General features: G+C 55.6%; 1 protein-coding gene across 1 annotated transcript; it reads right to left on the reverse strand.

The window, feature by feature from the left end:
* Nucleotides 1-4,330: 4,330 nt before the first annotated feature.
* LOC103168599 (collagen alpha-1(XV) chain-like) lies at nt 4,331-12,890 on the reverse strand. Its single transcript, XM_029075736.2, has 12 exons — nt 12,770-12,890; nt 12,314-12,447; nt 11,527-11,574; nt 10,945-11,103; nt 10,024-10,143; nt 8,969-9,034; nt 7,944-8,081; nt 6,565-6,624; nt 6,271-6,324; nt 5,909-6,103; nt 5,577-5,695; nt 4,331-4,740 (listed from the first exon to the last, which is right to left on the reverse strand). The coding sequence occupies exons 1-12, from the start codon at nt 12,861-12,863 to the stop codon at nt 4,533-4,535; spliced, it is 1,395 nt and encodes a 464-aa protein (XP_028931569.1). The 5' UTR covers nt 12,864-12,890; the 3' UTR covers nt 4,331-4,532.
* Nucleotides 12,891-14,794: the final 1,904 nt, after the last annotated feature.

Here is a 14,794-nt window from a genome sequence, read left to right on the forward strand (position 1 = left end):
GCCAATCGCCGTCCGTCTCCGCGCCGCGCGCCGCGTCGGCCCGGCCAATCGCGCGGCCGGACGGTCGCGGGGCGGAGCCGCGGAGGAGAGCCAATGAGCGCCCGGGGAGGCCCGTTCGAATGGACCAATGGCCGTCGTCGGAGGGAGGGGGCCGGGGGAGGGGGCGGGGCCGCCCAGCGGCGCTCGGAGGAGCCCTCGCGGGATTGGAGGGCCGCCGCTGAGGACAGCCAATGGGAGACGAGCAAGGAGAAGGCGGGACAGAGGAAGCGGGAGAGGAGGCTTTACCTTTAAAAGATCTCAAAGCACTTAGCATCCATCCACCCATCCACCCGTCCATCCATCCATCCATCCATCCATCCATCCATCCATCCATCCATCCATCCAGCCAGCCAGCCAAGCATTAATTCATTCAATAGTATTTATTGAGAGGAGGCGGGAGAGGAGGCTTTACCTTTAAAAGATCTCAAAGCCCTTAACATTTATTCATCCATCCATCCATTCATCCATCCATTCATTCAATAGTATTTATTGAGCGCTTACTATGTGCAGAGCGCTGCACTAAGCGCTTGAAATGTCCAATTCGGCAACAGATAGAGACCATCCCTGCCCAGTGACGGGCTTGCAGTCTCACTGGGGGAGACAGATGGACAAAAACAAGACAACATAATCACGATAAATAGAATCAAGGGGAGGTACACCTCATTAACAAAATAAATAGGCTAATAAAAATACATACAGATGAGCACATTGCAGAAGGGAGGGGAAGGGAGACGGGGAGGAGCAGAGGGAAAGGGGGCTTAGCTGAGGGGAGGTGAAGGGGGAAGGGGAAGGGGGGTTGGATTCATCCATCCATAATAATAATAATAATGGCATTTCTTAAGTGCTTACTATGCGCAAAGCACGGTCTAAGCATGGGGAGGATACAAGGTCATCAGGTTGTTCCATGTGGAGCTCACAGCCTGAATCCCCATTTTACAGATGGGGTAACTGAGGCCCAGAGAAAACTTGCCCAAAGTCAAACAGCTGACAAAGGGCTGAGCCAGGATTTGAACCTCTGACTCCCAAGCCTGGGCTCTTTCCACTGGGCAAGTTACTTCTCTGTGCCTCAGTTACCTCATCTGTAAAATGGGGATTAAAGACTGTGAGCCCCACATGGGACAACCTGATTACCTGGTATCTCTTCCAGTGCTTAGAACAGTGCTTGGCACATAGTAAGTGCTTAACAAATAACATCATTATTATACTATAATATTATATATGATATTAGATGCAACATATTAGATTATATATTATAGTATATATTATAATATTAATTATAATATAATTATTATTGCTATTCAGAGACAAATAGAGACAATCCCTGCCCACAATGGGCTCACACTATAGAAGGGGGAGACAGACATCAAAACAAGTAAACAGGCATCAGTAGCATCAATATAAATAAATAGAATTACAGGTATATGCACATTATTAATAAAAGTTAACAGAACTATAATTATAAATATGTACATATATACACAAGTGCTGAGAGGGACCACTCTCATGGCTTCAAGCAAAGGGAGCAGGTTGGGCAATGAGGAGGGGAGAGGAAGCAGAGGAAAAGGGCGGCTTAGTCTGGGAAGGCCTCCTGAAAGATCTCAAAGCCCTTAACATGAAGATCTCTTCTCGTCACCCAGCGGGGCTGATGGAGAGGGGAAATGCTGGGGGTGGATGAAGTTTTTATAACTATTTTGCAGAAAGTTAAACTGAGGCTGAGAGACCCACAGGAGATGCAGGGCTAGCTCGTTGTGAGCAGGGAATGTGTCTGTTTATTGTTATGTTGTATTCTTCCAAGCGCTTAGTACAGTGGAGAGAGCATGGGCCTGGGAGTCAGAAGGTCATGGGTTCTAACGCCGGCTCCACCGCTTGTCTGCTGTGTGACCTCGACAAATTACTTCACTTCTCTGGGCCTCAGTTACCTCATCTGTAAAATGAGGATCGAGTCTGTGAGCCCCACGTGGGACAGGGATGGTGTCCAGCCCGATTTGCTTGTAACCACCCCAGCGCTTAGTACAGTGCCTGACACATAGTAAGCGCTTAACAAATACCATAATTATCCCTCTAGACCGTAAGCCCGTTTTGGGCAGGGAATGTGTTGGTTTATTGTTGTACTCTCCCAAGCGCTTAGTACAGTGCTCTGCATACAGTAAGCGCTCAATAAATATGAATGAATGAACCACGTGTTAGAGAAAGACAGGAGGAGGACACCCTCGGTTGCTACTTGTTTGTCAAAACGCCAACTCCATCTAGTGGTCCGATAATAAGAACGTTCTAGTAATAACAACGATAATTGCCATTGCGGTATTTAAGTTCTTACTCTGTGCCAGACACTGTACTACGCCCTGGGGTGGATGCAGCAAGCAGATCAGGTTGGACACAGTCCTTGTCCCATGCGGGGCTCCCAGTCTCAATCCCCATTTTACGGATGAACGTACTGAGGCCTAGAGAAGTGAAGTAACTTGCCCAAGGTCACACGGCAGACAAGTGGCAGAGCAGGGATTAGAGCTCATGACTTTCTAACTTCCAGGCCCGTGCTCTATCCAAGATGAGGGCGACAGTTGGGGCGGAAGGGGCAGCGTTCTCCTAAAAAGGGGAGGTCTCCTTTTCATAAAGCTTAGGAACAAATCTTCCTGTTGTGGTCACAGTTTCCGATGTGTGCACAGGCCCTTCTTTCCTCTCTGTTCAGTCCTCTATCCAAACAGGGTCATTTCCTACCAACGTTTTAGTCAAGATTGTGCTTCGGTAGAATTGAGTTGAATTAATCCTCCTCTACCTCTCAGCTGCCTTCAACACTGTCAACCACCCCCTTCTCCTAGCAATGTTAACCAATCTTAGCTTCACTACCTCTGTCCTCTCCTGGTTCTCCTCTTATTCATTCAGTAGTATTTATTGAGCGCTTACTATGTGCAGAGCACTGTACCAAGCGCTTGGAATGTACAAGTCGGCAACAGACAGAGTCCCTGCCCTTCGACGGGCTTACGGTCTAATCGGGGGAGACGGGCAGACAAGAACAATGGCAATAAATAGAGTCGAGGGGAAGAACATCTCATAAAAACAATGGCAAATAAATAGAATCGGGGTGATGTACATCTCATTAAACAAAATAAACAAAATAAATAGGGTGATGAAGATATATACAGTTGAGCGGACGAGTACAGTGCTGAGGGGGTGGGATGGGAGAGGGGGAGGAGGAGAGGGAAAGGGGGGAGAAGAGGGTTTAGCTGTGGAGAGGTGAAGAGGGGGGTAGAGGGAGCAGAGGGAAAAAGGGGGGAGCTCAGTCTGGGAAGGCCTCTTGGAGGAGGTCTTGCCACTCATTCTCAGTCTGCTTTTTGGGCTCGTCCTCTGCCTCCCACCCCCATCTGTGGGGGTCCCTAAAGGTTCAATTCTGGATCCCCTTCTGTTCTCCATCTACACCCTCTCCCTTGGAGAACTCATTCACTCTCATGGCTTCACCTACCACCTCTATTTGGTTGATACCCAAATCTCCATCTCCAGCCCTAATTTCTCTCCCTCTCTCCAGTCGTGCATCTCCTCCTGCCTTCCAGACAGCTTTACTTGGATATCTTCTCGTCAGCTCAAATTTAAAATTTAAAGTGAAAGAACTTGGAAGGACGGTTGCTGAAAGGGAAATAGTCTCAAGCCCAGTCGTCACTGGGTTTGTTCTCTGAGAGAGAGGGCCGAGCAATTCATTCATTCATTCAGTGGTATTTACTGAGTGCTTACTGTGTGCAGAGCTCTGTACTAAGTGCTTAGGAGAGTACAGTGCAACCATTAACAGTCACATTCCCCGCCCACAAGGAGATTATAGCCTTGAGTGGGGGAGACAGACAGCAATATAAATAAATAAAATGACAGATATGTACATAAGTGCTGTGGGGCTGGGAAGGGGGAAGAGCAGAGGGAGGAAGTCAGGGTGATGCAGAGGGAGTGGGAGATGAGAAAAAGTGGGGCTTAGTCTGGAAAGATCTCTTGGAGGAGATGGGTCTTCAATAAGTCTTTGAAGGAGGGGAGAATAACCCGCCTGAGGCAAATGGCTGAGTCAGTATTAGAACCCAGGTCCTCTGAATCCCAAGCCGATGTTCTATCCACTAGGCCACACTGCTGAGCTGAGCTTGTTTCTCCCCCAAACCATGCCCTTCCACCCACTGTGCAGCAAGCAGCAATTATTGTATATTTCTCTGAGCCCGGCTGGGCATGGACCATAATAATAATTAGGGTATTTATTAAGCAGTCTTGATAGGTGCCAAGCACTGGGATAAATTTAAGATAATCAGGTCCCGGGGCACTGGAGTGTTGGGGGAAAGTGGCAGGACAGTCAATCAGTCGATGGTATTTATTGAATGCTTATTATGTACAGAGCTCTGTACTAAGTGCTTGGGAGTGTACTGTCCTAGCCTCCTCCCGCCCAGTTTGCCTTGGGTGGAGCACGACCAAGCCCTGGATTTTCAACAAGGGCGGGACTCCTGGCTTCCCCTAGGCCCATCTGTCCGTCATCACGTGTCCCGGTAAGGGAAGGCGATCTCGATGCACAGGACGGCCAGGGACTCAGCACAGTCCAAGGATGCCACGCGCGGGAACTCTCTCTCATCCAGGCGGGCTGCCAGACCCTGGACCCCGCTGCCCATCCTCCAGTCTTGGCAGGTGCCCTGGGGACCTGGGCTGTCCTTCTGGCTGGGTCCAATCCAGGCTGCTTTCTGGGTCCTGGAAAACACAGGGTTATGTGCGGTGAGGGGCGGATCAGGAAGGGGCGCTCCCCAGCAGCCCGGGGAGGGACTGGAATCTGGGTCGCACTTGGATTTGCTTGTAACCACCCCAGAGCTTAGTAGAGTACCTGGCACATAGTAAGCGCTTAGCGAATACCATGATTATTCTTCAATTGTATTTATTCAACACTTACTTTGTGCAAAGCACTAAGCTCTTGGGAGAGTATAAATAACAATAAATATCTAAAATTCCTGCTCATATTATTTGCACATATGTGTATATCCATTATTTATTCATTTATTTATGTACATTAATGTCTGTCTCCCTCTCTAGACGGTGAGCTCACCGAGGGAAGGGAATGTGTCTGTTGTTGTATTGTACTCTCCCAAGTGCCTAGTTTTGCTTTGCACATGGTAAATGCTCAATAAATGATTGAATGAATTAATTTGCACCCTTCATTCACCCCTCTCAGCCACAGCACTTTCTGCATAGATCCATAATTTATGGAGAAACAGCGTGGCTTAATAGAAACAGCCTTGGGAGTCAGAGGTCGTGGGTTCTAATCCCGGCTCTGCCATCCGTCTACTGTGTGACTTCTCTGTTTAACTTCTCTGTGCCTCAATCACCTCATCTGTAAAATGGGGATTAAGACTGTGAGCCCCATGGGGGACAACCCAATTACCTTGTATCTACCCCAACGCTTAGAAGGGTGCTTGGCACATAGTAAGTGCTTAACAAACGTGATAATAATAATTACCGTTATGCCCCTTTCCCCATAACTCCCACACAAGAGAAAGGTCTGTGGGTCACGGATATCCCGGCCCCTCCCTCACCAGAGGGGGTCCTCCAGGACCGCACGATCGTCGAAGGTGTAGATGGGTGCCCGGAGGCCGTGGGCACGGCGGGTTTTGCTCTCCAACAGCGACTCCCAGGTCCTGGCCAGCCGCTGGCCCTGGGGGTGAGGGTGAGGTTGGGCTGACGGAGCTCGGAGATGCAGGGGAGAGGGCAAGGGGTGGGGAGCCTGAGCGTGCCAGGCCAGCACGGACCCCCATCTCTCCACCCCCGACCCTGCCAACCCCGGGGAAAGCTGGGGCGGGGCTTGGGCTGGGGGGTGGGGCAGTGCCAAGGATGGGGAGGTGCTGCCGCCTGGGAGGAGGGCACTCACCTGCAGGTTGACTATGGGCAGGACCCGGTCTGCCCTGTGCACCAGAGATGCCAGGCGCTGGCCCGAGGCAGCCAGGAGGGCGCGAAATGTCCCGTACAGTCCAGCCTCCCGTGCCTGCTGGTGGCACTGTAGATCGGCCCCTCGTAGCCCGCCCAGGTGCCCGGGAAGAGGGGCATTGAGAGCCACCAACCGGAGCTGAGGGGAGAGGGAGTCGGGCCACCCTAGAGCTCCCGGGGGGCGCTTCAGGGTGATGCCCCTCATGCCCCCAACCCGCTGATTCCTGGACACAGCCGTTCCAGTGGGCACAGAGGGCACGTCTCCGGAGAGGGCCGATGGGGAAAGTGGGGAATGGGGATTCTCACCGAGGGAAATCTCTGGGGTCTTCCCTTGGGTGTGGGCCAGGGGGTTGGCAATCCCTAGAAAGGCACAACCAGAGCAGGGAGTTCAGATCGAATCCTGGTGGGCAGAAGGGGTTGGGGGTCCCAAAACCCCAGTTCTCAACCCAGAGACCTCCCAACCCGCCCCCATAACCCAACGACAGGGATGAACTGATTTTGTTTCTTTTAGACCTACGGCCTGATTGCATTGGGAGTCCTGGGCATCCAGCGCAGACCCCACTCTCCCATCCCAAGACCTGTTGCTGGTAGAAGCTTTACCTTGCTGCGCTGAGCCTCCGATGGGTCATCACTGGCCAGCGCAGGGTCAGGGTCCTCCATCTGGACAGAGAAGGAAGGGAAATTGGGGATCACAGTCCAGTTGCAGCCTAACCCCTCACTCCCCACCACACACAGTCATCAGGCCCCGAGCAACACCATCCTGGCTCAGGCCTCCGTCTGTCCAGCCTAAAACTCAACTCTGATAATGGAGCAGGAAAACACCATTCTAGGAGGAGAGTTAGGGGTGTTGGACGGTCTGTGCTGGGTCACTGGGGGAGAGTCAGGGATGGAGAGAGGAGAGTTAGAGGTGTTGGACTGCCTTGCTGGATCACTGAAGCGGAATCAGGATGGAGAAGGGAAACTGTGAACTCACTGTGGGCAGGGAATGTGTCTGTTATATTGTTACATTGTACTCTCCCAAACGCTCATTACAGTTCTCTGCACACAGTAAGTGTTCAATAAATTCATTGACTGACTGTTGGATGGTCCGTGCTGGGTCACTGGAGGGGAGTCAGGGATGGAGAGGGGAGAGGTTAGGGGTGTTGGAGGGAGTCAGAGATGGAGAGGGGAGAGTTAGGGGTGTTGGATGGTCCGGGCGGAGACACTGAGGGAGGGTCAGAGGTGTTGGACAGGGTGGGTTTCCGGGAGGGTTAATCCTGGATCGAATCCTGGCCTGGATGGACCGAGGGCCTGACCCGAGGTTGGGAGGAGGCTGAGGGAATGATGGGAGGAAGGATATCACTAAGAGATGCAGTGTTAGCCTCACCAAGGGGGCTTTCGGGAGGTGGGACATCAGTCACACCAAAGGCGAGGGAAGGAGTGGGGGAGGGAACAATAATAATAATGTTAATACTGATAACATTATTTATCAATTTATTTGTTAAGTGCGTTCTATGTGCCAAGCACGGTCCTAAGCGCTGGGGGAGATACAAGGTGATCAGGTTGTCCCTCGTGGGGCTCACAGTCTTAATCCCCATTTAACAGATGAGGCAACTGAGGCACAGAATAGTTAAGTGACTTGCCCAAAGTCACACAGCTGACAAGTGGCGGTGCCGGGATTAGAACCCACCACTTATGACTTGCAAGCCTGTGCTCTTTCCACTGAGCCACGCTGAGGGGAGAGAAGCGGGGGATGGGGTGTCAATCATTCAGAGGGAGGGGGTGAGGGGTCTATAAACTCGTGTGGGCAGGGAATGTGTCTGTTTATTGTTGTAGTGGACTATCCCAAGGGCTTAGTACAGTGCTCTGCACACAGTAGGGGCTCAATTACTACAACTGAATGACTGAATGAAGGAATGAGAGGTGAGGGGAGGGCGAATCATATTGAAGGGGGGTGGGGGGAGGGTCGGTCATTTGGGGGTGGGGAAGGGGGATGGTACCCGAAGGCTGCGCCACCCAGCGCGGGTGCGGATGAAGGCTCCGCCGCTGCCGTCTCTCACGTAGGCCAGGCTGCCCTCGCCCACCATGTGCCCGGCTCGGCCCATCTCTTCCCGGGACGGAAAGACCCAGCTCTGCAGCTGCGGGGAAGGGGTCGGGGGTCGGGGGGTGTTGGGCTGGGAAGAGGAGGCTCAGTGGGTGAGGGGGTGCAGGGAACCACGCAGCGCATCAATGCTAGCAGGGATTGTGGGGGGAGGGTCCTTCTGAGCCCACTCTCCTTCAGCTCCCACTTCCCCCTCAACCCGATTGCCTCCCACCCCCATTCCCTACTCCCTAAGATCCCGCACCCCCTTCCTCAGCCCCCTCATCCCCACCCGCCCGGCAGCAATAGGAAAGGGATAGGAAAGCACTTAATAATAATAATTATATGATATTTGTTAAGCATTTACTATGTGCCAAGCACTGTTCAAAGCTCTGGGGTATATGTAAGGTAATCAGGTTGTCCCACATGGGGCTCACAGTGTTAATTCCCATTTTACAGATGAGTTAACTGAGGCACGGAGAAGTGAAGTGACTTGACCAAGGTCACACAGCAGACAAGTGGCGGCGGCGGGATTAGAACCCACGTCTTCTGACTCCCAAGCCCGGGCTCTTTCCACTAAGCCACGCTGCTTCTCAACTTGGCTCTGGAGGATCCACTTCAGGACCCAGGAGTCCAGAGGCTCTGTGTCCCCTCTGCGAGTCTTGGCCCCGAGGCCACCCTGGTTTGGGCCCCGTCGGCAGCCGGATCGGTTATGGGTTCTAATCCCGGCTCCGCCACTTGTCTGCTGTGTGACCTTGGACAAGTCACTTTACTTCTCTGGGCCTCATTACCCTCATCTGTAAAATAGGGACTGAGACTGTGAGCCCCACGAAGGACAGGGACTGTGACCAACCCGCTATGCTTGTATCCACCCCAGCGCTTACTACAGTGTCCACCACACAGTAAAGACTTAACAAATGCCATAATTATTATTAATATCATTACCTGCGACCACCTCACCGCTCCGGATTCGGACGTGCCGAGGGGAGAGGGTCCAGGGGAGTTGAGAGTCTGCCAACAGGCCGTGTCAGGGGGAAGGGGCTTCCACCCGGGAGTCCCAAACCCACCCCCGTCTTCCCTCCACCTCCTCCCACCCGGGGTCCCGGTGGACAGGCGTGGAAAGAGCTGAGTCTGGACTGAGGTCCCCTGGAGACGGAGGTAATAATAATAATAATAATGGTACTTGTTAAGCGCTTACTTTGTGCCAAGCACTGTTCTGAACTCTGGGATAGATACAAGGTAATCAGGTTGTCCCACGTGGGGCTCAAAGTCTTAATCCCCATTTTGCGGATGAGGTAACTGAGGCCCAGAGAAGTGAAGTGACTTGCCCAAGGTCACACAGCTGACAAGTGGCGGAGCCGGAATTAGAACCCACGTCCTCTGACTCCTAGTGAGGTTGTCACTAGGCAAGCTCCTTCTTTGAGGTGTTTGGGGGGAGGCGTCCCTCTCTCCCCCCACCCCCAAAGGACCATCTGCCTCCTCCAACTCGCCCTTTTCAGCCAAGCCCGGCTCGGCCGTGGACCTTGAGGCCGGGGCGACCAGTGGGGCAGGGTGGGGACAAGGTCGACCCCCGGGGGGAGATTTCCGTGGAGCCTCCGAGGCCCCCCTAAAATCTCCCTCCCCACTAGCATCTCCCCAGGTCCCCGGGGCAATCCAACTCCTGGGGTGGTTGCCCAGATTTGCTAGCCTCTGCCCCGGGATCTGTGTGCGAGATTTCCCCCCCTGGAGTTCAGTGACCGCCTTGTCGACCTCGGAGAGCGTGGGGGGTAAGGGGGTGGGAGTGAGGGGCTTCTCCCCTCTCCGGAACACCGCTGGTCTGGGGGTCCGGTACCCACCGGGCTGAGGTTGGGTGGTGGTGAGAAGGACCGGCATCTCTCCAACAGGGCGAGGGTCACCCCCGCCTCAGTTTCCCCCTTTTTCCCTTTGAGGGGGGCCCCTCAAAGCCGAAGGGGAGGACAGGTGGGAAGCAAGGGGTGGAGGGAGGACCCCGGGAGACTCACCCAGTCACTGACCATCTGTCCGGGCGGACCCGCGGGCCCGGGCAGGCCGTCCGACCCCCGCTCTCCTATCCGCCCCGGGACCCCCGGGGACCCCGGCTCCCCACACTCTCCCTTCGGTCCCTGGTTAGGGGAGAAACCCGGCGTTGAGTAGGGGACGGTCCGGGTGGGTGAGGCCAGTCCTCATCCCCCCCCCAGCGCCCCCCAGCCCCTTCTCACCGGAGGTCCGGGCGGTCCCTCTCTGTACCCGAAGTGCCCTGGAAGGCCCTGGGGCCCTGGAGAGCCTGGCATCCCGGGGGCACCGGGGAGTCCATCCGCCCCCGGGTGCCCGGTGTGGCCAGGGGGCCCCTGAGGCCCTGAGACTCCTTCGTGGCCGGGGTAGCCCTGGGGGCCTGGGGGGCCGGGGAAGCCTGGAAAACCCTGTGGGCCGGGGGGGGCCCGGCAGCCCCGCCAGGCCCCGCCAGCACTGGAAAGGGGCGAGGGAAGAGAGGGGTATGTGGTCGGCTTCTCCCTGGCACCCGCCAACACGAGGGGTAAGGGCTGGAGGCTCAGGGGAGGGACCGGGCAGAGGAAAGGTAGGGGCAGGAGCAGGATACGGGTAGAGGTAGGTCAGGAGCAGGGCAGGGGCAGGGCAGAGGAGGGACAGGGGCAAGGTAAAGCAGGGGCAAGGGCAGTTGGATTTGGAGTCTCCGCACTTCCAGACCCGCTCCTTCCTCCCTCTCTTTTCCCTCCCACCACTCAGAAGCCCCCCTTCTGCTCCTCTCCACCTCTCCCCTTCCCGGCATGCAGAAGCACCCCTTCTTCTCCTCCTTTCCCTTCTTAGCGCTCAGCAGCACCCCTTCTCTTCATCTCTCCCAGCGGTCAGCAGCACCCCTTCCCCTCCTCCCAACCCGTCCCGCACTCCAGGCCCCCTCTCTGTCCCACCTGGTTTTCAGGCGCGGCTGCTCTCTGCGGTGTTGGAGCCGGACAGGGACGGGACGGGCCGGGGGGGCCCTGGAGGTCGGGGGGACGCAGACCCCCCACAGGGCCCGCCTCCGCAGGGAAGCCGGCCACCCCGCGGGGTCCGTGCGGTCCTCTCTCTCCCTGCGGGGAGGGAGGCAGAAACGCAAGGCAGGAAAGCAAAGGGGGTCCGGGATCCCCCCACTTCCCAATCAGTTCACTCTCCCTTCCCGGGCCAGCTTTAAGATCCTCCCCTCCTCAACTCTGCCCCCTCCCTGTGCCTCGTGCCCTGTGCCCACTCTTGACTGGTGCTTTCTGGCCTTCCGGCAGGACAGGCACACTCTGAAGGGTCACTGAGTTGGAAGGGGCAAGGGGGGGGCAGGAGAGAGCTGTTGAGGGGTGGGGTTGGGGTAGGAGGCGCCGGACCAACTTCAGGTAGGGAGAATGGCAACCCGTTAAGAGGAGGGAGTGCCACCGCAGTGGAGGGAGGCTGAACCAGGGCAGGGACCTGGGTGGGTGATCCATCCTTCGCCCCCTGCACCCAACCCGGGCCTTAGCCCAGCCTACCTGCGTGCTGGAGGGAGAAGAGGGGTCTGGAGAGGGTCCTAGAGTGGTCTGAAAGGGTAAACCCAGGAAGACAATGCTGGAGGAGCGCTCCATCATCTTGCCCCTTCTTACCTCACCTCCCTTCTCTCCTTCTACATCCCAGCCCGCACAGTCCTCCATCTTGCCTGTCTCACCGCTGACCCCTGGCCCACATCCTACCTCTGGCCTGGAATGCCCTCTCTCCTCAAATCCACCAAACAATCACTCTTCCCCCCTACAAAACTCTACTGAAAGCGTACTTCCTCCAAGAGGTCTAACCAGACTAAGCCCCCTTTTCCTCAGCTCCCCCTCCCTTCTGCATCACCTTGACTCCCTCCCTTTGCTCTTCCCCATCTCTCCCCGCCCCACAGCACATTATCTATCTATCTATCTATCTATCTATCTATCTATCTATCTATCTATATCTATCTATAATTCTATTTATTTAAAATGATATCTGTTTACTTGTTTTGATGTCTGTCTCCCCCTCTCTAGACTGTAAACCCGTTGTGGGCAGGGATTGACTCTATTGCTAAATTGCACTTTCCAAGCGCTTAGTACAGTGCTCTGCACACAGTAAGCGCTCAATAAATACGATTGAATGAATGAATGAAAACAGAAGCCTGGAGAGGGTCGGGCTAGGGGATGGGAAAGGGTCCTTGCGTTTTCTGGACTTTTGCCTAGCAGTTCAGACAGCTGCTGCCTCCCCCGCAAACATACCCACGACGGTCCTCTCCAGGCTCCCCTCCGCCCCCAATCAGGGACCCACCTGGCCCTTCTCCTCCTCTTCCTCCTCCTCCTCCTCCTCCAGGCCACTACCCACAAAGGGGTTAGGTAGGGCGCCCAGCGGGCGAGGGGTCGAGGGCTGGTTATGGCTCAGGGGCTTCTTCCTGGCATCACCCTCTGTAACGGGAACCAGGACCCGAGCCGGGGCTGGCAAGCCCTGCTGCCCCGGACGGCCCAAGGAAGACTGCCCCGCCGCCCCTGCAGGAGCCCGGGTCACCGGAGGCCGAAGTCGTTGGGCCTTGTGACCCCGGGCCACCAGCCCACCGGGAGTAGCAGAGAGAGAAAGAGGCAGAGACAGAGAGAGGAGAGAAAAATAGAGAGCTCTTTGTGTGTCCTGCATGTAGTCAGGTTGTGCCTGCAGGAAGAGGGTTCTGGGTTTCCCAAAGGCCTGCCCCTCCCACCAACCTCCGTTTTTTTGAGGGTACCCTCGGGCACTTACCGCCCCAGATCCAGCTGACTCCCTGCGGCGGGAGGGGAAGCAGGAGTAAGAGAAGGAAAGAGAAGGCGATCGGCCCCCTCCCCGAGATGCCCATTGCCCCGGCTCCACTGCCCGGCTCACCCCACCCAGCTGTGCCCACAGCCGTGCCCGCAGCCCCCCCCCACCCAGCTCTGCCCACAGCTCTGCCCCCTAGGCGACCCAAATTTGGCGAGCGGGGAGGAGGATTAGCCTCTTTTCCCCGCCCATTTCACGGCCCCGGCCAATCAGGCTGTGTCTGGGATGGGGGGGCTCCGGCCTGTCCTGGACCTCGCTGACCTGAAGGACAGACACCCCCCCCCAGTTTCTTTCTCTCTTTCCCCCTCCCCCCATACACACACACCTACACCCCGGTCTGAGCCCCAAATTTCCCCAGGCCGGGTGGGCGAGGGGGCACCAGAGGGGGTCCCGGAGGGCTCTGGTAGGGCTGGGTCTTCCCAGTCTCTTGGCACCAGGCGCGTCCCTTCTGCACTCGCCGTTCAACCTTGAAGCTTATCGGCTCTCCCCCAGGGTGAGGGTCCCTCTGCTGACCCTCCCCTCCGACCCAGCTCTGCTACTGCTCTGTTGTGTGAGCTTGAGTAAGTCACTTTACTTCTCTGGGCCCCTTACCTTATGTGTAAAATAAGGATTGAGACTGTGAGCCCCATCTGGGACAGGGACAGTCTAACCCGATTTGTTTGTATTCAACCCAGTGTTTAATACAGTTTTCTGGCACATCTTCAAAGCATTCAAACACCTTCGTTCCCCCTCCTCCACATCCCTACTGTTGTACTACAACTCTGCCCACACATTTGCTTGTTTTGATGTCTGCCTCCCCCATCTCTAGACTGTGATCCAGCTGAGGGCAGGGATTGTCTCTTATTTGTTGCTGAATTGTACTTTCCAAGCGCTTAGTACAGTGCTCTGCACACAGCGCTCAATAAATACGATTGAACGAATGAATGACCCCCCCACTGTGGCCTTGGGCCTATCAGGAATGGGGGGGCCGGGTGACCTCCCCCTCCCCCCCAAGCCCTTCCCCCCACCATCAGCCAAAGCAACTTCTCGTGCTCTGCGGCAGGGGAATCCCCGGGGAGGGGCCGGGCCAAGCCGCGGGCAGCTCTGTCAACTCGTCGATTTGCAACTCGTCACATGTTCGTTGAATATAAAAATGAAAAATCATCTCCCCACTTCTCCCCGCCACCCACACACAATGAGGGGGGCCATTAAATAAAGTAAATTATGGATAGAAGAAAGTAATAGAGCATGCAGTTATGTCCCTAAGTACTGTGGAGGTAAGAGAAGCGAAGAAACATGCCTCAGGTCACATAGCGGACAAGTGGAGGAGCCGTCATTAGAACCCATGACCTTCTGACTCCCAGGCCCATGCTCTATCCACTAGGCCATGCTGCATCTCCTTCTTCCGTGCCCCCCGGGCATCTTTCTACTGGGCAAAGCCCCCTTAGAAAGTCCCTGCAGGGCCCGGGAGGTAGGGGAAGGGAACTTTGTAGCCCCCCCACCTCCCGCCGCTGAAGGCCCTTCTCTCTGGAACAGAGGGGAGGTCTACCCCTGGCCCCCGCCCGCAGAACCCTGGTGGGAGACACAACAAGCTCCCCCCACCAGTCCCCGAAGGGGCCGCTCCCATGGCCCAAGCAGAAGAATTATTTGGGTTTGGGGAAACTCATCAAGGTTGAGCTCTGGGAGGGGGCTGGAACTAGGGCGAAGTTTAGGGGGAATTCGAAGCCAGAGCTCATTGCCTCCCCACCCCCCATGTCAGAGCCCAAAGTTCTCTCTCTCTTTCTGCTTGGGCTAGCTCGGGGTCCCTGGGCAGGGGACCACTCTCTGTTGCACCCCCCCACACCCGCAGTTCCAGTGGCCCATGTGAATGTTAGTGTCTGCCCCTCTCCAGGTGCTCCAGACTGTCCCTCTCTGCTCGAGACCCCTTCTCCCTCCCCTTTGTTTGGCTCCTTCCTCCCAACCTCCAGACTCGGCTCAGAGCCTGGTGGGGGG

This window comes from Ornithorhynchus anatinus, chromosome 11 (assembly GCF_004115215.2).
Source record: "Ornithorhynchus anatinus isolate Pmale09 chromosome 11, mOrnAna1.pri.v4, whole genome shotgun sequence".
Classification (NCBI taxonomy): Eukaryota; Metazoa; Chordata; class Mammalia; order Monotremata; family Ornithorhynchidae; genus Ornithorhynchus; species Ornithorhynchus anatinus.